General features: G+C 40.0%; 1 protein-coding gene across 4 annotated transcripts in view; it reads left to right on the top strand.

Moving 5' to 3' along the window:
- MAP2 (microtubule associated protein 2) overlaps positions 1 to 27103 on the top strand; it is a 251527-nt gene that overhangs the window by 192982 nt on the left and 31442 nt on the right. For 3 of the 4 annotated variants that reach the window (XM_066575643.1, XM_066575642.1, XM_066575644.1), the window contains exons 6-8: positions 2209 to 2322; positions 11637 to 11714; positions 21855 to 25232. In XM_066575643.1, the coding sequence (XP_066431740.1) occupies positions 2209 to 2322; positions 11637 to 11714; positions 21855 to 25232 (3570 nt within the window). The remainder of the gene's footprint in view (positions 1 to 2208; positions 2323 to 11636; positions 11715 to 21854; positions 25233 to 27103) is intronic. The other variant, XM_066575645.1, reaches the window with a different exon arrangement.

Here is a 27103-nt window from a genome sequence, read left to right as displayed (position 1 = left end):
CGTTTGAAGACATTATGATTTAGGGCTGTACAGCTCCGATGTTGGAAGACTTCCGTCGGGGTTCTCTTACTATATATTTCCAGCCTCTGCTGTCGGAGCCTATCCAACGTGTCACCTCATGCAGTACTGGCTTTAGCCAGTAGATAGTGCAGTTGTATGACAGCAGAAAAAGAGTAAGCTCCCTAGGAAAACCAAGACACAAATTGGATTGGAAAGGGTTAAACTAGACATTTTATTCACTTTTTTCTCTGTTGCTAACTTTGCATGAATGATTGCTCATTAATGTCATTTTGATTGATTGATTTAGTGTTTTACATATACAGCAATATTTTCTCATTTGTCTGTTTATAGATTTTCCCAGTTAGTCATAGTTAGTCCTGCAAGCACCAATTTTATTAATCATGAAAAGATGATTGATGATAATATAATATTTATTTATTTCATTTCTCCACGAGGGTAAACGCGATTGCGTGTATCTCAGCTCAATGTATTTTCGTACCGAATGAGGCTTTTTTGCGCACATACCGGTGTATCCTACTCTACTTTTTCTATCTGCTGGGCATGTTTCTTTGCGCACAGCAAACAAACGCTAATTAGTTTCTGATGTGTTCTTTTTACAATGGAATTACGCAGTGTCTAACGCATCTTCTTGCATATTGCGCACCCCTCCATAGACTTCTATGCCGATCTTTGGTGCACAACTATGCAGAAAAATAGAACATATTCAATTTTTTTTGCCCATGCAAATTACGAAAATGTGAATGAACCCAATAAAACAAATGGGTATTGTGCGCGCAATTACGCCCATGTGAAGCTGGCTTTGTACCTCTCCCCTGCCCACAAATTTTCACTGAACTGGGTTCATATAGCATGGCAATATCTGGGTTCTCTTTTTCTCTGCCATTCTCAGTGCATGACTACCAAGCTCCATAGTCAAGAGTTGTAAAGAAACCTCAATAGGAACGATGCTGAGACTTAGATTGAGAGAAAGTATATTTGAAACGTCTCACCTATATAAATGTGTGTTCACACCCAGGTATTTTTGTGGTTGGGGCAGATAAACTACAAGGACTCCGCTTCAGATCCAGTACAACTACAAAAAGACTTCATGTATATAGAACCGGAATTTTTTTAAAAATTGCAAGTTTTATAGGATCCTAATTAGAGTTGAGCGAACGTACTCTTCCGAGCTTGATGCTCGTTCGAGTATTAGCATACTCAATGGTGCTCGCTACTCGAGCGAGCATCATGCTGTGTTTGACCCTTCCCCAGTTTTGACCCCTCCCCGCTGCGACACTGCACACGTCAACGGGAGTTTGTGGCTGGCTTGGCGGAGAGAGAGAGAAAAAGAACACGAACACAGAGAAAGAAAAAAAAACCCCGGCAACCGGCGGGTCCCATACAAAAATGCTCGAGTCTCCCATTGAAGTCAATGGCGTTTGTTACTTGAATAGAGCTCTCGAATAACGAGGACCCGAGCATTTGGGTGCTCCCTCATCTCTAATCCTAATGTAAAACAACTAAGAACACATCTAGGGAATAGCTACACGTACCAAATATGTGCAAAAAAGGAACGCTATATCTCAATATTGACAGTTTCAGTAAAGCTGAAGTGGATATCACCATAAAATGCATGCTTTATTTAGGGTCAGTATATTATAATGACAGGTCTGCTGGCCTATTAGACCAAATGGCACAAATAAATATTATATCCTTTGGTTAACAAGAGCTAAAAGAAGAGAGCGCATGCTCCACCTCTCCTGTGTCTTCCTCCCATCCTAGGCAATGATAGACAGGCGCTGCGTATCTGTCTGTATGCCCAGCAGCCATCAACCATTGCTGAAGTGCTATAAGCAGTATAGTTGATAATTAGCTACAGGCTCATTACTTTCATCTTCCTCTTGTAGTTCCATGTTGTTAGAATGATTCTGTATTAATACCACTTTTTCATTTCTTTGGATTCTTGTTTCATATTCATAGTATGTGAATTGTCCTTTGGCATTTTCCTTAAACATACCTTTAGGTTCAGTGCACATAGTGTTAACTTTTTAGCAAACATCTCTCCAAAATAGTAATCTGATTATTGTCGGTATCTCCTAGTACAGTACTTTCCAGTCTTATTATGACTTTATTACCTCCCTGCCCATTTATATTAACAATGTCTGTGTTGTTTGCTTGTCTTGTTTTGCCCATTTGGTGCTTCGGCAGAGGAGGTATCTGCACGCATAGTCCAAGTAGTAACTGCTGATGCTGTAGCGGTCCTGAGAGGTGAACAGGAGAAGGAAGTCCAACTCAAGGGCCCTCCTGGAGATCTGCCATTAGGTAAATCAGGGTGTATTGGGATGTGAGTGCGCTTTGTACTGTCTTGCAGAGTCCTGTATAGCAATGGACATGGTGCAAGATTTCTTCTACACCATGGATCATTCTTTAAGCCACCCCTGCTTCCCCTTTAGTTTTAGAACTAATCTTGATATACTGCATTATTGTGCTGACATCAGTGTGTGTAACCTTAACATGTGTAAGTCTTCCTGCTTTACGTACGTCAAAACTTTCAGGAAATCAGATGCTGACATTATCCAGAATAATAATTGGTGACATCGTGATAACTTATGATGCCATCACTTCTTTGATGGAAATTTTTAGCTGGATATTAGAGTCATAGTGGTTTAACATTATTGGTTATAGTAGTATAGCGGCTATATACACCTTTGCACACTTTTTTCTTGTTATCAATGTGGTATTGGAAATAAAGCCTTTTTGTAAATGGTAAACTGACTCCTCCCCTACCTGTCCCCCAGCTATAAATGTGCATTGACTACCTTTCCAATGAGCTATTACAGAGGGCTGTATGACAGTGCTGAAGGATGGTGGAGGAGAGCAGATCAGAGAAAGCTACTATTACAGCGGGCTGTAATTCATTCTGGGTAAATTTTCTGCTCTCATCAACAGTAAGGGGAATGACCAGCGGATACTCGATGAGAGGATGGAGATAGATGGAGAGATATCTGTGTAGCATTAAGTGGTCGTGGTTATGCTACACAGTCTATGAAAGAGGAGAGGGGAGGGGGAACTGAGCTTGTAGATGTTCATGAGAGAGACTGATCAGTGCTTGGAATTCTCCTAAAGCCAGAAACTTGGACATAGGAGAGCCTGCATACCAAGTATGAGGCTTTCTAAATGCACGAGAATGAAAATTCAATCAAAAACAGATAAGTGCATTATTTTTTCTGCAGGGACTTGTTAAGGGTTCTTTTACACTAAGCGATTTATTGTTCTCATGAGCGAAAAATGACAAAGTTCGCTCGTGCAGCCTGTTTATACAGGCAGATAGACATTTGAGTAAAAAATGGCAAATGAAGTTCAATATTGATTAATGTAAGGTTATGCACATGGGCGGGAGAAACGGATGTCACCAATATACACTAAATGGGGTACCGCTAGGGAAAAAAATATATGGAAAAAGACCTGGGGGTACTAGTTGACTGTAGAATTAACTGGAGCAATCAATGCCAGTCAGCTGCTGCAAAAACAAATAAAGTCTTGGGGTGCATTAAAAGAGGTATAGGGGTGAGGGAAGAGAACATTATTCTTCCACTATGCAAGGCACTTGTCAGGCCTCACATGGAATACTGTGTACAGTTCTGGTCAACGGTGCTCAGGAAGGATGTTGCAGTGCTTGAGGAGGTTCAAAGAACGGCAACTAAGCTAATACATGGAATGACGGGACTGCAATACCCAGAGAGGCTATCAAAATTGGGATTATTCACCCTGGAAAAAAGACAGTTAAGGGGCGACCAAATAGCTATGTATAGATACATTAGGGGACAATACAAGGATCTCTCCCATGATCTGTTTATACCCAGGACTGCGACGGTAACAAGAGGGGATCTGCTACGTCTACAGGAAAGCAGGTTTCATCACCAACACAGAAAAGGGTTCTTTACTGTAAGAGCAGTGAGACTGTGGAACTCTCTGCCTGAGGATGTGGTGATGGCAAAATCGATAGAGAAGTTTAAGAGGGGACTAGATGTCTTTTTAGAGTGGTATGATATTACACGATATGGACATTAAATAACCAGCGGGGTTGTTGATCCGGGTCTTGGAGTCAGGTAGGAACTTTCAAATGTTGTTCCAGGGATTATTCTAACTGCCGTTATGGAGTCGGGGAGGAATTTTTTCCCCCCAAATGGGCCAAATTGGTTTCTGCCTCATTGTTGTTTTGTTTTGTTTTTTTGCCTTCTTCTGGATTAACAAGAGGGGTGGAAACAGACTGAACTACATGGACTGGACATTGTCTTCTTTCAGCCTAACATACTGGTACTACTATGATATAAAAGTTGTATGTACCTCAAAATGGTGTCAATATAAGCTACCAGCTGTCCTGCAAAAATAAATTACGGTAATCAGAAGATAGCAACAGATTGCAATTTTTTTTATTTTTTAAAGGTAGTGCTACAACAAAATATATAAATTTGGTGCACTGAAAGCATATGGACTCATAAAATAAAGTTGTTGTGTCATTTTTGCTGCATGGTGTACACCAATGCCCATTTAAAAATGTCGGAATTGAGTTTTTTTCCCATTTCATCCTGATTAGAATTTTTAAAAAGTTTTTCAGTACATTATATGCTACATTCAATACTACCGTTGAGAGCTATAACTCATCCTGCGTAGGAAAATAAAGATGTTTTTTGAAAGCGGGGAATATAAAACAGAAAATGGCCGCGTCCTTAAGGAGTTAAAGCTCCATTTATAGCTGCCAACTTCGGATGATACTGACCAGGTAATTACTCAAAGCATGACACATGGCTGAAGGGGTTTCCTGATCATATCTTACCACCCTGAAGCCACTAGAAACTCATTCCAGTGCTGCATGCTGAGTAATCACTGGCTCCTTCATGTAAAACAATTTTCTTTCCCCAGGGTGGATTGCGGACTCCTCTCCACAAGAAATTACAACAGTATGATAACCGTGAGAGGAACACGGGATCAATCTAATTTTATTACCCTTTACCCCACATCTTCTGATTATAGATACTTTGTATGTTGCTCAATTCTTACTTATTCATGAAATAGATGACATTAGTTATTTATCCACTTTTTAATTAATTTCTATAGGACTAGGATTGCATAACTGACGTTATTTTCTCCATCAGTTATATAATCCTGTAATGCTGGAATATTTTTTGTTAAAACACCATCAATGTGAATTAATCTCTATAGAATGTAAAGTTACCCTTTAGTCATTTGTCTATATTGTTCCAGCTTTTCCCATCTGGTGACTCTACCGCTTCATGCTTTGAAGACATTCTGTCCTTGTGTAGTAGTACAAGCTACTAGTCTAAGCTTAAACGATGGACGATGAGCTGATCGCTGAATGCTCAGTGTAAATAGCAGCTGTTCAGTACTGAACGGCTCCTATGTTAAGTCAATGGAGAGGGGCGGGGAGAGTGTGGAGAGAAATCTCCTGCAGCCTCCCCGCCCCCTGCAGGTTGCTCTGTGAGCGAGCCAGAGATACTAGCTCCCGTGCAAGAGCACAGGAGTGAGTGAATGCCGGGGACGAGTGTTGGGCATTGTTTGCCTGACATTCGTCCCGTTTTAATAAAGCTTAAAGAGGTTCTGTCAGCAAAAAAAAAATCTATACTCACCTGTGCCTTACCGGGCCATTCACCAGGAACCTGCTGCTCTTCTCCTGTCTCTCCTGCAGCCTTTCTATCACAGTGCAGAAGATGGCAAAGTTCCAGCTTCCACCACTGCTTCGACCACTGCCAGTCGGCAAGTATTGTGGAGTAGCCTAACAGTGGAGGAAGATGCTACTTTGCAGATGCCAGGGATAGTCAGGAGAAGTAAACTCACCATTGGTGAGCTAGGAGGAGCTCAAAAGTGTTGTTGGGTCTGAACAAGCATCTTGTCATTTAGATGCAAAGAGAACTTTCATCCATAAGCAATGGGAGGTAATTTGTGGGTCTATGCTCCAAGTGTTGATGGAGCTTCAGGTGCTCATGGCCAATTGTGAGAGCCTCAGAAGTTCTGTAAATATTCTGGAACGCATAGGAAGTCTATGTGTCTACCTTTATTGTATAAAAATGATCATCTCATGTGCTATTCAGTAGAGATGAGCGAGCACCAAAATGCTCGGGTGCTCGTTATTCGAGTCAAGCTTTTTGTAAAATTCGAGAGCTCTGTTCGAGTAACGAACCCCATTGACTTCAAATGGAGACTCAAGCATTTTTGTATGGGACCCGCCGGTTGCTGAGCTTTTTTTTTTGTTCTCCCTCTCTCTCAAGCCAGCCACAAACTACCATTGACATGCGCAGCGGGGATGGGTCAAATCTGACATGTCAGCAGCGGGGAGGGGCCAAAACTGGGGCAGGGTCGAGCACCATCGAGTATGCTAATACTCGAACGAGCATCAAGCTAGGAAGAGTATGTTCGCTCAACTCTACTCATATGTGAGGTTCAAATCTTGTAATTTTTCACATTGTCCTGTTTATTTATTGGTTAACAAAGTTTTTATTAGTTTTTTTTTGAAAGGTCAAAACCTATTAAACATGACTTTTAGTATTACATTCATTTAAATAGTCAGGGTCTCTTGTTTATTTAATTGCAAAACTATTCATATCCATCAACTAGTAGACGTTACCTTGCAGACTGGAATATAAATGACTAATGGTCCTGCACATTACACACATGGGTTCAGTGGAGGTTATGGTGATTTGTATTACCGCCAGCCTTACAACTCTTGACTGTCACAACAGGCATTCATGAGTCTGTTGTGTCTTGTTTCTTTGAATATTTAAATATTTGTTTCCATTATGATTTTCCACAGTAGAATTACGAGTCAGATTCATTGTAATGCCTTCAATAACAGTTTTACTTTTGGGAATTTGTTTAAGCAGATTTTATTAGAAATCCTTTGAAGGGTAGCTTTACTGCCACTCAATGACAAAATTAGCTGGCATTGAATGCAAGTGATCGTGGAGTGGCACACGCGGAGAAAATGGCTTTTTAAGTATTTTTTCTCTATAGGAGCAAAAGCTGAAAAATGATAATAGAAAGGCTGTGTAGTTTGTAAGGCCATTGAGTGGATAATATTAGCTTGTTATGTGATCGCCTGTAGGGCAGAATCAGGGAAACGGTAATATTTATAGATATGGACCATGAAGGCAGGATAAAACTCCTACTGCATTATCCTGAACATAAGCGGACTTCAATGTTTTTATTACTTATACCATCCTGAATATAAGGTGACATCAACATTGTTCTTAATAGATTTATTCTGGCAGTACAATGGCTAAGGATTAGAGATAAGCGTGCACCCAAATACTCGGTCCTCGTTATTCGAGTCGAGCTTTTCGTAAAATTCGAGAGCTCTACTCGAGTAACGAACCCCATTGACTACAATGGGAGACTCAGCGGAGAGGGGCCAAAACTGACACGCCACAGCGGGGAGGGGCAAAAAACTGGGGCAGGAACGAACACGGCGTGATGCTCACTCGCGTAGCGAGCACCATCGAGTATGCTAATACTCGAACGTGCATCAAGCTCGGCAGAGTAGGTTTGCTCAACTCTACTAAGGATCTTAGCATTCTGATGACTGAATATAATTATGAGCTTATAATTATTTCCACTTGGTTTCATCATGGCCGGATGATTCATATTATTTTAAAGAAAGATTGTGATGGGGAGCTGGTCATGCAGTCCTCCAACCCACCAAATCTTATCTGTGCATGCCTCCTGAACTTCTCCCAATAAATGATGGAGAAAAGAAGGGTCCGGCAAGTTGAATTCCAACACAGGATTCTTTTGCTCCTTCTATGTAAAGCTAACAACATCTGGAAGCAAATACTCTGCCTATCCCAAAATAGCTTTGATCCTCTTTCCTTCTGCACCTTCCCTAGTTTACTTTCAGCATTTGACCCAATAACAGAAAAAGTCTCGAGGCTCTTCTCTTTTTATTTTCCTACTACCGGTACCTGCATCAATGACTCTATTGCCTCAAACTTCGGCCAGTCTTTCTACCTGACTGTCATTAGTCACCTCATTACAATATTGTAATGTCTCTCTCTTCTGGTATCTTTCCATCCTCTTTTAAACATTCTGTCATATCCCCTTTATTAAAAAAAAATATCTTTTTGATCTGTCCACTGGCCTTTCATCTCCAAATTCATGTAACATTTGGATTATTCTCGTTCTCTACAGTCTACAGAACCTACCCTTACGGTCATGTCAGATGATCTCCTGGAAGCTAAATCTAATGGCAACTACTCTTTGGTTCCTCTGGGTCTCTCTATGGCGTTGGATACTGTAGATCACCGACTCTTCCTCAGTATGCTCCACTCTATTGGCCTTCAGGCTACTGCTGTCTCTTGCTTTTCCTCCTACCTATCTGACCACTCGTTCATTGTATCATTTGCCAATTCTACTTCTTTTCTTCTTCCCCTTGCTGTTGGCGTTCCTCATAGTTTAGCCCTTGGTCCTCTCCTTTTTTAGATCTACAAATTCCATATTGGATGAGCTATCAGCTAATTTAACTTCCAGTACCATCTCTACACTGATGAACACCGATTATACACCCCTTCATGAGACATTGCTAGTGATTATGTATTGTCTCTAATGTCATGTCCTCTCTCTATCTCAAACCGAATCTTCCAAAAACTGAATGTCTAGTTTTTCTGCCATCCGATAACCGACCTAAACCTGATATTTCCAATTCAGTGTGTGGTGCTACCATAGTTCCTAGGCAGCACACCCGCTGTCTTGGAGTCATACCTGACTCTAATCTTTCTTTCACTCCCTTTATTCAGTCACTTGCATGCTCATGCTCATGTCACCTGCACCTCAAAAGCATTTCCAGAATTTACTCTTTTCTTATTGTAGAAACAGCAAAAATTTGCCCTGATCCATTCTTGTTTTGACTGCTGCAACTTGCTACTGTTCTGTCTTTCTCTCACTTAACACTCCCCTCTCCAAACCATCCTGAATACAGCAGCCAAGCTTGTGTATTCATTCAACCACTACACAAATTCTGCCACCCTGTGACAGTCACTAGACTGGTTGCCCCTCCACTATAGAGTACAAACTAAACTCATCACTCTCGTCCATATAGCTCTCCACAGTGCTGCACCACCCTAAATGTCCTCCTTCATTTTTGCTACCCCCTTACTTGTGCTTTTCATTAACAGATAAATGACCTTCAACTACATTCCGCTATAGATATCAATGGTCTCTATTGCGCATAATACGCGGCAAAATAGAACATGCTGCATTCTTTTTTTTGCGCGCGTATTATACACAATGAATATTCACAAATGTGAATGGATCAATAAAAATCAATGTACTTTCATTGACTCCATTAACGGCGTATTACGCACGCGTACATTGTGCTCGCAATACGCAGTGAAATTACGCTCATGTGTGCCTGGCCTAATACTGTATGAAATGCCTGATTCTGTCTGTTTGTGTATCTTTGATTTGTAAAGTGCTGTGGAATATGTTGGCACTATATAAATAAATGGCGCCAAAGGTGTCAGATGAAAGGAATGTTCACGTGTTTGGGGGAGTTGGGAGAAATAGCTGTCAGACATATGAACTATTGGAGGTGTATGGGCACCTTTTCTTAGTGGTTCCCCACTCTGGATATAGGGATGTGGATAGGGTTGTCTTGTTAGGATGACCCCTGTAAACAGGGTGTTGCGTCTGCGCTTAGATGCATTTGTAATCTATTCATTTGCCAAATATAAAAAAAATAATAATTAACTTGTAATTTTCTTGATTTATTAAGTTAATTTTCATATATTTAATAATGAAGTGGCAACGAAGACGTTTACTATAGGCTGAAGTGTATAAAGGGTGAGCAGCTCAACACTTAGCAGGTGTAATTCCAATGTACAGAAATGAGCCTCAGCACACTCGGTTATCATCCAAGGTAGAAGGCAAAAGGTCCTACACTTGCTTTGCCCATAAAATAAGGCCCTTATTTCAGGAACATTTAGGAGACATCTGTACGTTTTTGACCGCGCAGTCCTTAGTCATTACAGCGTGCGATGACTAAGGACCACATGGTCAGAAATGTGAAAGCAAGTTACAGATGGATGGCTTTTAAATGTTCCTGAAATAAAGTTTTACGGACCAAGCAAGTGTTAGATCTCTTATTATAAACTGTATATATAACGATATATGTTATTGCAGTTTATTATAAGACAAAACACAGTATGGAATATAAGTATGGAAAGCTGTTTAACGCGAAAGCATTTGGGGCAAAAAGTATATTATTTTATGGATTGGTTCTAACAAGTTACCAGTCTACAAGTTCTGCTTTTCTTCATCTATTTTTGCATTTTTAAGTTGATTTACTAAAGGCAAGCGTCACCTATTGCTGTTGACAGATCCATAGATGTGTTCCTGTTTATTTCGAAATCCAGGGCTTGCTTAGCTGAATGCTTACTAACAGATGGATTCCACTTCTGTTGTATAATTTATGTTCTATTATGGAAAACGGTGCGAGGGAACCCAGAGTATGCATCTTCATTTGCAAATCTTCTCTAATTGACAGTGACAATAACTGCTGCATTGCTCGTTATGCTGGCTTAACCGTTTTCTGTATTAAGGCTTACATACAAATTCAGAAAATAGAAAACAACTTTGTCTGCATGGCCAAATTTTCGTGGCACTTAACAATTTTTGTAGTGTAAAGGCCCATGTACACGGAGCAATGATCGCTCAAAGATCGCTTAAACAATAGTTTGAGTGATAGCTTTAAATGATCATTTTGCATAAACTATTAAGTAGCTACTCAGCTACTTAATAGCTTATTAGCATGCAAATGAAGCCTTTAGCTGAATGCAGTTAATAGCCTGGGGGCTCTTATCTCTATTCAGCTCCTTTGTTCTCTGTGGGGAAACAATGCTATCAGCACTCCCCGCAGAGAACTCCTGATAAGGCTGAAGACGATTTTTAGGTTGACCTGAATTTAAAGATCAGCTAGCAGTGCACGAAAAGTGCACGATAGCCGCGTGTTTAGACGCAACGATTATCGCTCAAACGATCACTCTTAGCGATTTTTTGAGCGATCATCGCTCCGTATAAATGGGCCTTAACTGAGACAAAACCGCTTTAAAGAGAATTTCCTCCTAGAATTCAAAAAGGTCATTTTTTTACATCTCCTGTTGACACTCTTTTCCTGTGGCATCTTTTATCTCCAGTTCTGGTTCCATCCAGGGTTCCATCATCCATGCAGAAAACTGTAAAAGTGTGAAAAATTGCCAGAAATAGAAACTGTGAAATGGAGACCAAAGAGGTCTCATATATATGGCGCTGTCCAGGTTCCATTCCCATACAGTTTTCTGCATGGAGGATGGAACCAGTTCTGGATTTAAAAAACATAGTCTGAAAAAATCCTTAGTGGTTCCCATCCAGTAATGCTAAATAGATCATTTCTGTTGAAATTTAGGTTGAATAGATTTTTTTATAACTTGAAAGCAGAGTATAACAGGTTTTCCAGAAGCAAATAGACCATAATTCTAACCTTCCTGATGTTTCTTCTTAACTGTACATATTAAGAAATTCTCCCATAGGTTTAAATTGAGTGAATTTTTTTCAGTCCATTGACCAATTTCCATTTCCTTCTGTTCTAGCTGTGGAAGACACAACCAATCTTCCGCCTTCTCCTCCTCCTTCACCAGCTTCAGAACAGATGGGAACAATGGAAGAAGGTAAGATTACTGTCATGTAAAGTTTCACATATGAAAGGGAAAAAATGCTCATAAGAAATGGGCCAAATTCAGGAAAATCCAGCCCTCTTACATGGTGAATTCTGGACATTTTTTGTTCTTTAAATATGACTCCCATAATTAATATCCACTATATCTATACATACATTGCATGTATTTCCACTAAATTTCATACCGGAAAATTAAATTGTAAAGTGACCCCACAACCACTGAACCTCAGATGCTTCAAATCAAGTGTGTATTGTACTTTCTTTTTTTCTTTCCAAAAAATTGTCAGTATTTTTCATTCCACTCTTAACACAACAGAAAAAATAGAATTCATGTTCTCCAGATGCTTTACATGTCTAAACAAGTCTACAGGTTTCTCTCACACACAAACTTAATTAAGTAATTGATCCGTTCATTATTACAAAGTGGTCTCAAAAAAACGTTCCTACTCATTAACAGTTATATTAGAAAGTCTTGGCATAGGAGTCAGTGCAGTCCTCTTTAGCCAAATTAACAGATTGCAGGAGTTTAATTTTTTTTTTTTATGACTCTTTTTATTAGATTTTTGAAATAGTACAAACTACAATAACCAAAAACCATAGACATTTCATAGTATATTGAAGAAAGGCATGTGACAATCAGTGTCACTTTCTTGTATAGTCATACAATTATCCATCATTGTATCAAGCCAACTAGAACTAGAATGTATCATTACTAATTCATAAGCATGGAAAAAAATTCTGGTCATTTCTATTCTTTCCCCTGAGGAAAGCCTCCCAGGAGTGACAGTGTCTATCTACGGTAGCATTTGCTGCCCCTCAACTTCAAAATACATAGAGTTAACAGATAATTTTGGCTCACCAGTTGTCCATTTAAATTTTCAGTTGAAAGATATATGCCCAGTGGTTAAAAGATGTAGTATATGTTCAATTTAACCGCAGTACCAGCTCCAGTGTGGACCCAGGAATCAGAGGCGTAACTTGAAGCTCCCGGGCCCCGATGCAAAACCTGTAACAGGGCCCCCAACTATAATGCTTTACTCATAGTACTGGGTTCCCTATATGGAGAAGAGAGGCCTTATTGGCCCCCTAAGGCTCCTGGGCCCGGGTGCAACTGCATCTCCTGCATCCTCTATAGTTACGCCCCTGCCAGGAATATATAAAACCAAAGCTAGAAAATGTTTCGGAAGAGTAGTGGTACCCTCACAGTAGATGGCGATTGTTCTACTCCCCTGTGATATAGTTATTGGGACCATGATTTATCACTTTTGGATCAGTCATCATGAATGCTGTAGCTGTGATATTTAGTAGGGACCATCCCCATTAACAGAAATTGCAACAGAATATTGACTCACATATACATATAGAGGGGGATTTATTAACAGCGTTCCACCAGTTTTTTGCTGTTAAAAATTTGCTAATTTTGCCCAAATTTGCGACTTTCGCGTCTTATCACTTTCAAAAAGTAGCTAGAAAAGTAGGTGGGGTTAAAGTGAGGGGCAAAGCCATAAAGTTTCTAACAAGTTTATCATTAGTAAAGACAAAAAAATGGTGCACATTATAGCACAAATCTATGCTTACTTAGCAGGCTTAAAGTACATTTTCTGCCATTGGGACAGATCAAGATACGTCTAGAGGAGCATCTACCTCTTTGTAAATTTGGTGCATTTCACTCTAACGAACTTCAGCCCTAAAGTGCCATGAAATGTTGCTCATAATAAACCTTTCCCATAGTTATTTTGTACTTCAATTTAATTTAAGAGTAGCTAATAAAAGAAATTAGCTTTACCCATACGGGGTATTTAAAGCAGTAATCAAGTATATTAGTGCGAAAAACATGTTTTCTGAGCAAGAACATATGAGTGGTTTGTCTGCTTTGGACAGTCACAAACTAATCCCTGCCGGATGAAAACAAATATTGTTGTTGCTATACAGTCATGCTAATGTGATCTATTCTTGTCAGATTTATGAAGACTTTATAGTCGAAATAGAGGGCTGTCATTGAAATTGATACTCAGGCAAGATAAATCAAAGCAGCATATGGCCAATTATGTCAGTGTCGTTTATTTATGTAGATTCCTCTTTCAACAAGGATGAGTGTTCATTGCTGTACAAGCTACAAGTCATAAATCTCCATAGACTGAAACAGGGAAACAATAAGGATAAGGTACATGTGCATTTAAGCATACACCTTGTAGTACAAAGCTCTAACGGACAGTTCTTACTCCAAGTTAAACAGCGTTGTAAGAATTAGGCATGTGGAAAGACTGCATTTTATTCATGTAATCCCTTCTTGGCAAAGTTTTATTTTCTGTAAGATTTTCATGTGCCCCAATAACCTATGAGATCACAGATGAGAGCACAACAGCCCTTCACTGAAAATGACCCTTATAAATATTGTTATTTGTATAGCGCCAACTTATTCCGCAGTGCTTTCAGGTAATTTTTATTTATTTATTACCCTCCACCAAGCTGGGTGCTCATTTTACCGACCTCGGAAGAATGGAAGGCTGAGTCGACCTTGAGTCAGCTACCTGAACCATTCGGGGATTATAACCTCTTGAAATGATTAGATAGGTAGAAAGCAGTGGTAGACCAACATTAGTTATGATAGGACCTTGTGTCCACCAGGAGCAGCAACGCTTATACCAACGCTATCCTTCCAAATAAGCAAGGTAGGTTTGGACAGGACATTAGTTATGGTAGTCATTTGGCATCACTTAAGCTTAACTTTTATTCTATCAAAGGAAATGTGTCATCAGAAACTAACCTATTTTATAAATTAAGTTTTATGTTAGATACATTTTAAGAATTATTGGTGATTTTTGTAACATTTTTGAGGCCACTTTGTATATTTAAAATTATCCTAAAATCCTGTAATTTTCACACTGACTATTAGGCGTATACCTAGGCATAACTACAAGCTCTTAAGCCAGATACAAAATCTCTAACAGGGCCCCTTACCTACCATGTGCTGGTGACTTCTCAAGTGATGAAGGGGCCTTTGGACCCCCTGAGGCTCCAGGGCCTGGTAACAACTTCTACCACTGCACCCCCTATAGCTACACCCCTAGCCCTATAATAGGCTTGACACTTCATGTTCTATAGAACAGAAACGTTTTATTAGTCATCTCATTATCACCAGAGACAGGATTACAGTGAAAGGTAACTTAATTTTTACATAAGACAGGATCCACCATTCACCAAAGATGATGGTCACTGCTTACAGATATAGCCAAGTTTAATTGCCTGTAATAACTTTCTGCAACATGTTATCTTACCTTAAAGGGGTTGTCTGTTTTTTCAGGACTGGATGTGACGTCTTGACCAGCAGAGAAGCAGGAAGTGCCATAGCAATGCGGTCTTCCCATTTATTTCTATGGGAGTGAGGCCGGCACCGGCACTTACTTCCCTGTCCGTTTAGGCCAATATCCGGCCTGCTGAACTGCACAACAGCCCAGACTATCAGCTGATGGTGGGGGGTCCCGAGCAGTGGACCCCTGTCCATCAAATACTGATGATCTATCCAGAGGATAGGTCATCAGTGAAAAAATGGGCAGACAACTCCTTTAAGTAATTGAAAAGCTAAGTCATTGGAAAACTATTGAAAGGACAAATAAACTGTAGCGCAGAGGACAAACCTTTCATTCTGACACATAAATTATCAGTCTCTAGCAGGCTACAAGAACATAATTACAAAATTATATCTCAGTGGTATAGGACTCCCATTAAGTTGCATAAAATATTCCCATCTGTTTCTGACTCATGTTGGGGGTGTTCCACAACACCTGGTATGATGTTCCATATATGGCGGGACTATTCACTTATAGCCACATTATGACAAGACATATACCGGTACATATGATACAAAAGCTTATGTGGGTCATCAACTGGCAACACTCTAGAGATTGCTCTTCTTTGCATGTTTCCAGGTTCTATATCTAGGACCAAAAAAAGCTCTCTTGATGCATTTTATAATGGTCATGAGACAGGTTTGCCCTCAATTTTGGACACAGTGTAACCATACTGCTAATGGTGTGGGTCGAAGGCCCTAGATTCCTTGAGGCATATGGAAGGGCTCAGATATATAAACCACAATGACTCTTCCTCTGTTTGTTTGTTTTTTACTGTGCCTGGGCCACAGGGTTAGAGTTTAGAGACTCACCTTCATTTTTAGTTGGCTATCTAGTGGTTCCAACTATAGAATGGAGGTCTGGATGTCATCAGGGGCAACACACTTCTCTCCTTACCTTTTTAGTCGTATTCTATCTTCACTCTTGTTCTCTTATTTTTTTGCTTTCTCCATTCCTCTCTAATGTTTAATCGAGGCTTTATTATATTACCACTGTGGTTCTCATTTCACTTCCACTTTAATATGCTCAATATTACGGCATTATTCTGTCATTGCCATTAGAGGTTCATTCCTCTTCAATTTTTTGTTGAGCTTCAATGACTGAAATGCGTTTATATATTTTTGTGGATGTGGGACTTCGGAATAAATATTTAATATATAAACCATGAACTGCAGCACAGAAAGTTATTTTAACACGTAACAAATCAAGTTAAATTTGGCTACATCTGTACACAGTGACCTCTCCATAGGTTACAGAGTTTGCCTACAACACTCTACCATAGAGGTAAATGGGTCAGCTCTTGTCCATTGCGTGACTGGTCCATGAATTTTGCTGTAAAGCACTTCTCTAAATGCCGTTAACAGCAACTCAAGCAATATGGCCGCCTCTATAGGCAGAAAAGAATAGAATAGAATTTAAGAAAATCTATAATCAGAAAATATAAACCGATTAGAAAAACGGAAGTGATACATTCCCTTTAAAGGATAAAATTACAGATAATGATAATAATTTGACCACAAAAATAAGACATGACAGATCCTACCTGCAACACTTAGGTGACCAAATCAAGTATCTACTTACTTCACCCCAAAGCTCAATCAGATAGATAAGATTGAAGTATGCATGAACTGAGTAAACTACAGATATGCTACAGTACCACAACACATAAAAAAAGAAGAAATACAATCTAGACCGTTAGTAGTGTGCAGACATCTTAAGTACATACAGTATCTTGCACATCTTTAGCTTTACATGGGATGTGATGTTACCTGAATGAGCCCATGTGCAATGTACAGTACGCACAAGTTTGGATTCTCGAAGTTGGGTGTCACTTGCATACTTTTCCTGTGAATATCTTTGTCTGTTCTCTCTGTGTTATCTTGTTTTTCAACCCCTGAAGAAGAGAGAGTTAAGGGTCCTCTGCCCGAGAAAGAAGAGGAGAATGCACAGGGGGGAGAAAGCAAACCTACTGAGTCCTCCATCATGGGGCTAAGCCAGGTCCAATCAGATTCAGGTTCTGATGTGACCGAACAACATGAAGAAAATGTTGTATACGAAATAACCGATGACAAAAATATTGCAAAACATGAAAGTGAATCTTCTCCTGTTCTGTTGCCTTCCTTACCAGAGGAAGGTGTGTCCTTTGTATTATCTGCATGTAGCTGCCCCCCAATCCAAGCTCTTCAGTGCATATCCAAGGCTGTTCCATTTTTACATGTCCTCATTATTATTGGCTTTGTCTCTCTGCTAAGCTGACTGCAATCTGTTATATGCCACAAAGAGAGCATTGATGATACCGTACCTTGTCCTTCCTCAGTAGCTGGCTGCAAGTTACTTTGCCATGATACAAATATGCTTTGCTGCTAAGCCGTTGCTTCATGTTAGTCCTCTGCCATGTTAGACGTGTTTGCCAGTCACATTGCTGATAACTGTACAGCTCTCTGTTTTATTTTTCATTTCAGTTCCTATTTCGATTGATTCTAACTATTTCATATATATGCTCAGTCTCTAAAACTTGTTTTATCTCATTTTGTTTGTTTTTTGTATTGCTTTGTTAACTTTATTTTTTTCAGCAACTGCTATTTCTTACTTCTTTATAGCATGTTTTTTGCATTCATTGCAGTCTGTGGCTGCCCATTAGAAAGCTATAAGTTAAACTGTGTATCTTTTATGCTTTTTGCTGTTTGTATGTGTGTTGCATTTACAGATATGTGCTACTATATGATATTTATCATAGAAAATACTGTGAAATATTTAGAACCTAGACTCTTTGGAAAGTCACTTATAAGACAGTAAAGCTCTGGCATGAGATCTGCCCAAAATCTCAGGACTAGGGGGAACAGCTCAACCTGCCCCCTGACTCCACCCACATTGGAAATAGGGATTGAGCAGTTTGGATTTTAACCTGTCCAATCCTATTGTCTTCTCTATGACTGAATTAGTGGACATTTATCCCTCGATCTATTGGAATAACATAATATTCATGGTAAACAGTTTATTAAAACGACCCTCCGGTTTCGGGGTAGAATTTTATCCTGGGGAGGGAGCAGTTATATGTCCCTCTGACTCACAAGGTCATTTTAAGGTGTAAGCAAGTTGGGCACAAACATGTGCAAGAATATTTATTTCCCTGATCGTCAATGCATGCAAATGATTGGCCAATGAATGGACAAATGCTTGTTCGTTGGCTGATCGTTCCATCTGTTACAGAATAAAAAATATTGTTATCAGCAGCACATGTTCCTGTGTGAACAGGGGAATGTGTTGCGATAATGATAATACTATGTTGGAAATGAATGATCATGTTAACGATCGTTTGCCTCCGATATAGCTGGCACTGGTCTGTGTGCATGCCATTTAAACAAGTGCCAATCTTATTGATCAGAACTCGTTTAAGCGCCAGCATTTGCCTATGTGCAAGGGCCTTTAGCTTTGAACCAAAATACTATTTTATGCCTTTGGCCATTATACCTTAGGACAAACTAAGACACATGGGAGATATAAAAGGAGTAGAAGTATACATGAGGAGTCTCTACTAGATATTATCAAGAGGGTCTTTGACTCTGAAAATGCAGTCACAGCATAGTGAGCCTCTAAGGGCTCTTCACATTTAGTGCTTCATAAAGATTTCCCTTTTTTAAAGCACACAAAAGATGAGCAAATTGTAGAGGAGAGCAGCATAAAAACTTCCCTTTGTAAAACTTTATTCTTCCCCTGTCTCTAGAATTTCTTATGCGGATTCCCTATAGTGTAAATCTACAACTTTATAATGTCAGTGTTAATGCTAAACCGGCACACAGTGCAGCACATGTCTGAATCCATCACATTTGGGCTGCTTTCAATAATGTCTCTGGGTCGATACACTGTATACAGGTTTATATTAGTTGTTTCTGATTCCACCAAGGCATAATTTCATTATATAGAATACCTAGAAGGCGGTAAGTAATATTGAAGCGGTCACAATTAACATGCCCCAGGTACAGTGTCTTATAGAGCAGGAGGAAATGAGCAGATAGAGTACTTGAAATGTCTGCTTGCTCTGGAGTAGTGATTCTGGGGAATGTGTTCATTTGGGGGATGGGTTCATTCAGTGATTGACAGCTTTTTCTGTATGCATGCTGATACTGAGATAATTGTCGATCATTGTGTGATATCTCACCCGCCAAACTCATAAGTAGTATTGAGTGAACCGAAACAGTTGAACCCTGTTTCAGGTCGAATTTTGCTGAAGGTTTGGTTTGGCATGAACCCGAACCTTGAGCAGTTTGTCTCGGTCTAACCCACTAAAATCTCTTCCTCCTTCTAGGGGTATTGGTAAAGTTTTGGTTCAAACTAAATAAGACCGAACTGAACTTTTTGCCAAAATTCGGCAAACCAGCTGAACTTTTAAAAAGTTTGCTCATTACTACCCATAATCTCAGAGCAAGCAGAAATAATCATCAATAAATTACGTGCATTGTTCCCTACCAAATATATCAATGTGTTCAGCTGCTCCTGCCTATAACATGCTGCCTGCAGATGGAGTAGTGTTTTTTAAGGGGCAGGCAGATCTGTTTTAGTACCTTAGCATAGTCCATACTATCTGTAGGGCCACATCCTATATGAGGTATAGGTCCTTGGGTGCATGTGTTGAAGGACTATTTAATTAAATTAGTTAATTACTTAATATTTCATAAGACAGTCTTTAGATAATTATGAGAACGATAACTTAAAACAGATAACATAATTTATGTTTTACTGATTTGTCTGCATTTGCTTAATTTTTTTTTTTCAACCTGATACAGCGTAACCTGATTACTTATGAAAATGAGTATTTTTAAAAAATTCGGTAGCACTTGTACAAAAATGTTCCCTTAGGTCGGTTTACACAAAGAGCCTTATGGATAAAAATGTTTTAACAGAAACTGTAAATAGTCAACGTTTTCAACAGCAACCAATCGGATTACTTATTTCACCTGCCCTCAGAAAAGGAAAGCTTGAATCTGATTGGTTTTTATTAGCCACTAAGGCCTCATGTGCATTTCAGTGAATTCAAGTAATATTTCTATTCCTACATTGTCATATTTTCCACTACAGTTTTGACTATGTTACATTCCCGAAAGGAACCTGTCATCAGTTTAGCCCAGTAAACTAATAGCAGCACTACGATTGTTTAGCATCAAGCATTCTCAAACGGCTTTTGTCAGCAATGATGATAAAAGCATACCTGAAGAGAAGAGGTTTAAAAATGTCCTGCCCCGCATGTAAATGAAGGCAAGCGGTTCGGTGGGTGTGCCGGACCAGCTCTGCTAGCTGCTTGTTCTTCACCCAGGTCCACCCTGTTAGCCTCTTCTAGTATGGATGTCATTATAGTAGACATTATCCCCACTGCGCTCTGACTTCTCGCTCTGCACCATGCGGTCTTCTCCCGTAGCATCTACAGATAAGCTCCTCAATACTGCCTGCAGAGGAGAGAGTTTATCTATGTATTTATTAGCTAGAAGTGGGTGCAAAACAGAGAAGAAGTGCAAATCTTTCTATTATACTTTCTCTCTGTCGGTTCCATTCTTGAATGTAGCTCAGAAATACTGAATCAAAATACTGACCGCAACATTGCCATGCAAAAGTATCCTAAATAGAGATGAGCGAACCTACTCGGCCACGCCCCTTTTTCGCCTGTGCACCGCAATTTTCGAGTATTTTCGAAAGATTCGGGGGCGCTGTGGGTGAGTGGGGGGTTGCAGCGGGCAGTGGGGGGGGGGAGAGGGAGAGAGAGAGGGCTCCCCCCTGTTCCCCGCTGCTACCCCCTGCTCCGCCACGCCTCCCCCCGCCCCCCCGCGAATCTTTTTACCCGAGTACGGAAGTACTCGAAAATCGCGGTGCTCGATCGAGTAATTACTCGAAACGAGTAGGTTCGTTCATCTCTAATCCCAAAACTTTCTGGGATCAATTTTGGGCTAATGGTGTACATTCCTGTTAAATTATCAAAATTGTGGCAGCCTGGGGTCACCACTAGTTAAATATTGAAATAAATAATACAGCAAGATTGTAAGCCCCCCTGGTGGTAGATGCAGACAATCCAAATTTTAACACTTAACCCTTTCCAATCCACTGTCTGCCCTCTGAAGACATTATGATTTAAGGCTGTACAGCTCCGATGTCGGAAGATATCTGTCGTGGTTCCCTTACTGTATAGTGCCAGCCTCTCTGCTGTCAGAGCCTATCCAGTGTGTCACCTCATGCAGTACTGGCTTTAGCCAGCATATAGCGCCGTTGTATAACAGCAGAAAAAGAGTAAGCCCCTAGGAAAACCAGGATACAAATTGGGTTGGAAAGGGTTAAAGAGAGTGTGCACCATATTTTATTGCTCCAGTGCATCGAAAATGAAGCAAATTGTCATATAGTCTTGATCTTGCAGCAAGCTACTCAGCTGTTAGGGTAGACCTCTCCATCAGCATCTCACTATCTGACATTCAATACTGTATGTAAAAAATATTTTCAGAAAAGGTCTTCTTCATCATTCCGTAGCACAAAATGCATCTATCTCTATGACACATAATTATCTGCAGTATGAACTGTGCTAATACTACTTTAAATTAAACATAATATTTGTCATGTGGTAATCAGGTTACAATGTATGGGAAATCTGCTTCTATAGTAAAGTTAGTCTACTTTACCAATAAGTTTGTGTTTAGACTTTCCTGCATCGTTGGCTATGCTTCTGTTTGCTATGGTGTCTCTCGTTATATTTTTGATTAATATGTTGTGGAAAAAAAATCAAACTGCTTTAGATGTACTTTCAGCCTCGAAGACGGGGGCACAAGGAAAGTTGGATTCTCTACCTTACTCTGTGGAAGCTGTAGACACTGCTGAAGATATTCAGTTAACGAAAACTGAAGAGAAATCAAAATCTTCAGAGCAGGATGGAAAGAAACCAGAGAAAGAAGATGAGAAATTCCCATCAGCACTACAAATGTCTAGTACTGAAGGAACATTTGCCGTACCACATGTTTATTCATTTTCTATAGAGCCTTGTACTCCAACATCTCCGGAAGCTGAACAACTTGACTTTAGCAGGGCCGAAGCTGACAGCAAAAACAACCTTTCAACAGACCACTCAATCCATGAAAATGAAAACATTTTCTCTAATTTTCCTTCAAGTCAAACTGAAATTTCTTTACAACATTCCCCAGTAATGGACAAAGAACAGATTGTGAAAGATGAACTTTATTCGCATACTCCATTGCTTGCTAAAGAACTAATTGAAAAAGATATCAAAAGTACGGATAAACCAGACACCACCAGAGATAGTGGAAGTGAGAGGTACCAGGGAGAGTTTGTTCATCCAATGGCAGACACAATTAGTATTCAAAAACAAGAGGACGTTCCAGCCTCAGTGGCATCTGGTGTTGCACTGGATAAAGATTCTGATAAATATATTGAGGACAGGGGTGACAGTGACTCCAAATCAGACATATTTGGTCAATCAGGCATTCCAACGAAGCAGGATGAGAGTAATGCTAGCAAGCCTGATGATGACACACAGCACTTAAAAGACATTGCTAGTAAAGAGTCCAGTATAAGAGATATAACCAGTAGTCAAGATGAGCTGATAGGCTCAAAAACTACAGGTGACCTTGAGATGCATGATGCGGAGAAAATGGACGTGTCACTGGTGAGTAGTACAGATCCATTTGCGCATGACAAAAAAGAAATATTGCTGGATTCTCATAAAGAAAAGGTTCAGACTGACAGCAAAGCTTTAGATGATCCAAAAATTAAGTTGGATGAAGATAAGTCTGGAATGTCCACATATTTTGAAACATCTGCATTGAAAGAGGAAACATCAGAGAGCAATGTTCAGAAGAGCAGTGATTACTACGAGCTGAGCGACATCAAAGAACCTTTACATGAAGCCAGCTCAATACTGCATATAGCCAAAGGAGATGATGATGAAGAAGAAGAGGATGAAGATTTAGCCCCAATTCCTGATGAAAAGAGCAGTGCCTCTGCTCAAGATGTTGGCTATAGCTCACTTACGACTACAAAACTTCAGTCACATTTAGCATCAGGAGATCGTCTGTTTACCATTGACCCAAATATCTATTCGGACAAATCAGAATTTCTTAGTAAAAATAAAGATGATCTGACCTTGAGCCGCAGTCTTGGACTTGGTGGAAGATCTGCTATTGAGCAGAGAAGTATGTCCATAAACCTTCCCATGTCTTGTCTTGACTCCATAGCACTAGGCTTCACTTATGCTCGTGCACATGATCTCTCACCACTAGCCACTGATATTCTGTCTAACACAAGTGGAAGCTTAGATGAAGGAGATGAACCTGATTTACCAGCAACCACCCCCTCATTAGAAAAAGCCCTTTCATTTCCAGAAGACGCAGAACAGGAGGAAGAACAGGAGGAAGAGAAGGAAGAAACAGTGAAAGACACAGGGAAAGAACGATTTGAACTAGAGCCATTATGTGAATCCCAGTACCCAACGAAAGAGTACTACAAAAATGGTACAATTATGGCACCCGACTTACCAGAAATGTTAGATTTAACAGGCCCAAGGTCCAGATTAGATTCAGGTAGTGCAGAATCTGATGCTACTAGAAGAAAGTCATCTGCTAGCTCTGAAATTATTATAGATGAAAGTAACGTAATCCAACAGGCATCCATGATGGAAGGTAGCATCTTTCTTGCAAAGACAGATAGCCAGCAGGAAGAATTGGGCTACTGTGTTTTCAATAAGTACACTGTTCCCTTGCCATCTCCTGTACAAGACAGTGAAAATCTAAGTGGTGGTATGAGTACTCTTTATGAGGGTCATGGTGTTGATCCATCCATCATTGAGGTAAAACTGGCTGCTGCAGAAAAGCTTGGTAAAGAAAGAGAGGAATCCATTGCTGCTATGGGTTGGGAGTCAGCTGAGTCAGAGAAAAAGGTCTGCGAAAGCAAACTTGACACTCTGGTAGAAAAGGGTGAGGAACATATTGATTTAAAAGAAAATCTGATTACCACCGAAGAAAAAACACAATTGGACGATGAAGCTGTTTCAGAAGGACGAAAAGATTCATTCTCAGGGAAGGTAGCTGAAAAAGACAGTGTAATTACAGAAGATAAGATATCTGTAAATGTCTCCAAGGAAGAATCCACAACTAAACTTCCCGAAACTGACACATGTGCTGTTACTGTATCAGATATATCAGAAATGGAACAAACAAAGTTGTCTACTGAGGAAACATTTAGTCACCAACAGGTGACTGAATCGACAAAAGTTGAGCCACAGGCACAAAAGGCATCTCAGTTAGAAACTAAGGAATCTGATTCTGCTGTAGTGAAAGTAGAAACTGAGGAAGACGTTTCCCAGGCTAAGGAGGCTTCCAAGCTTTCTGAAGTGGAATTGAAGGAAAAAGGTGCAAAACCTGACTTAGTACATCAAGAAGCAGTTGACAAGGAAGAATCCTATGAATCCAGTGGAGAGCCGGAACAGGTGACAGATTCATCACAAGAAGCCACCAAGGATGTAACCAGCACTGATATATCGAAACCAGACAGTGAGAAAAATATTGTTACTTCAACACAAAAGGACATAGAAGAAGTACAAATTGAAGAAGTAAGAGAACCTCAAGAAGAACAAACAGTTGAGGCAGTTATGACAAAGAATGATATGAGCCAGGAGATCCAGGCTGCGGGTGACCAAGAGGTGGTTATAGATGAAAAGGAGGACATTGAGGTAGAAGTGATAGAGGAATACAACAAAGATATAACACAAGATAGACCACAGCATGGTGGAGAAGAATCATTTGCAGAATATGTGGAGGAAGAGACAGGTGTTATTGAGTCTGTAGTCACAGTTGAAGAGGACTTTATAAAGGTGGTACAAACAGCTACAGATGAGAGTGAAGCTGTGGCTCACAATGTCCGTTTTGAAACATCTGAGCCTTCTGAAACAGAAGAAAAGCCTTTGACAGAAGAAGAGGAGGAAGAAGAGGAAGAAGAAGAGGAGGAAGAAGTAATAGATGAGTCCCAGGAAGAACCCAGAGAAGGGTCACCTTGTATGCCTGCTTCTCCAGAAAAAGAAACAGAATACAAGACTGAAACACAGGATGATTATAAAGATGAGACCACCATAGACGATTCAATATTGGATACAGACAGCATCTGGGTAGACACGCAAGGTGGGTAAACTTTCCATTCTTTTTCATTAAGTGCGTCATCACTTTGGTTATGATCTCCAGAAGTTTGGTTAGAATTTCAGCAATATTAATGCAATCAATAAAATTGCTTTCTCCATAGTGTGTGAAGCTGTAGATGTATTTAGAGCATGGTTTATGTACACTATACCTTTACTCAGCTAATCTAGCAATCCTGCAGTATATACATATATATACGGTACGTGTGCATTAACTATTTTGTCATGTGCACGTTACCTTGAATCATTTTAGATCATTTCTTCTACTAAGATATATTTGCAAGACCACAGCAAAAACTGCAGAAAAAAACAACTGTCTATAGATAACTATGTCACAGCACTATACAGTACGTCACTGGTTTTATTTGCATTTTTTAATGCACGGTATTCTCCATTAAAGGATTGTCCGGGACTTTACTATTGACGACTTATCCTTAGGATAGGTCATCAATAGTTAAGTGGTGGGGATTCACTGCTCAGAAGCCCCGGCAATCAGCTGTTTCCGGGTCAGCTGTTATTGCAGAAAAAGCCAGAAGCAGACAGCTCCATTTGCATTGCAGTGGCCTGGGTTGGTAATGGCAGGCACAGCTCCCATTGTATTTTGTGGGAATTCTGTAAATAGCTGATTGCCGGGGCTTTTGAGTAGTGGAACTCCATCAATCAACTACTGATGACCTAAGATAGATCATCAACAGGAAACTTCAATGAGGAATCTACTGATGACCGAGCACGCTCGTTTAAGGCTGATGCTCGGTCGAGCATCTGTCTTGTTGAGTAACTGATTACTCAACCGAGCACCATGCGGGGGGCCAGCGGGGGGGGGAGAGAGAGATCTGTATTGATAATGACATGACAGAGAAGCAGTTTTTCCTGTTGAAACCCGGAAATCTTCTGTCTTTGTTTCCCATAAAGTTACAATAAACCGGGCACAACCGTTACCAGCCATGCGGTGCAACCATTCTAGCACAATAAACAGCTGTCAGCTCTCCGAGACGACAAGGATATAATTACTAGTTTATTAAGTAGAGGGGCGTATGAGGTTACCCAGCACTGCTTCTATTTCTACAAAATAATTTGTACTTTTGCATCTTAGTTTCAGTGAATCACTAAATTCAAATGTAGAATCTTAAATTAGCTAAAATGCAAAAGGAGCCTAAATATCACAAGATCTATGAATGCCTGGCTACTAGAGAAGGCAACAATCATTAAACTTTGCAATTTAAGTACCTTTTACTAAAATCTCTGTTGGCCCATCGCTGGACTCCTGCATCTCCCAACACTCCTTGTATCTATTGGCGCATGGCGATGTGCCATCTACTGTGGCAAAACATTTCCGCTGCTGTTAACAGTTGGCATATATGTTCACTCGCAGTTTTGTAGCTGTGGAGGACATGTGATCGCACAACAGAAATTAATAATGATGGGGTATGCGATTGACAGATGGCCGGGGAATAGAAAATAATGAGTAGGTAACAATATTGAAAAGTTTATTTTTGTCTTAAATTTAGCCCAAAACAACTTTATGTAAATTCACCGAAAACTCCTTTAAAGAGAACCTGTCCGGTGATTTATGGCGCCCCGTCTGAGAGGAGGAGAGAAGCTGAGCTCTATGAGTTATAGGTTTAGATGATTTGGAGTAAAAGCAGGGTTAGAGCTCCTTAAGACAACCGTATTTGCACGTGAAAAATATACATGCTCAGAGAATAGAACCCATTGATGTCAATGGGTTAGTTCTCACTAACTTACTTTGTGCACGCGCCAAAAAATAGGTCCTGCTCTATCATTCTGCGTATAGAAGTCTATGGGACGTGCGCAAATATGCACTCAATATGCAATACACCGTGCAATTCTGTTAAA

Source organism: Eleutherodactylus coqui, chromosome 8, assembly GCF_035609145.1.
Source record: "Eleutherodactylus coqui strain aEleCoq1 chromosome 8, aEleCoq1.hap1, whole genome shotgun sequence".
NCBI lineage: Eukaryota > Metazoa > Chordata > Amphibia > Anura > Eleutherodactylidae > Eleutherodactylus > Eleutherodactylus coqui.
The sequence above is the reverse complement of the archived record's forward strand: the minus strand, read 5'-3'. Positions and strand labels throughout refer to the sequence as shown.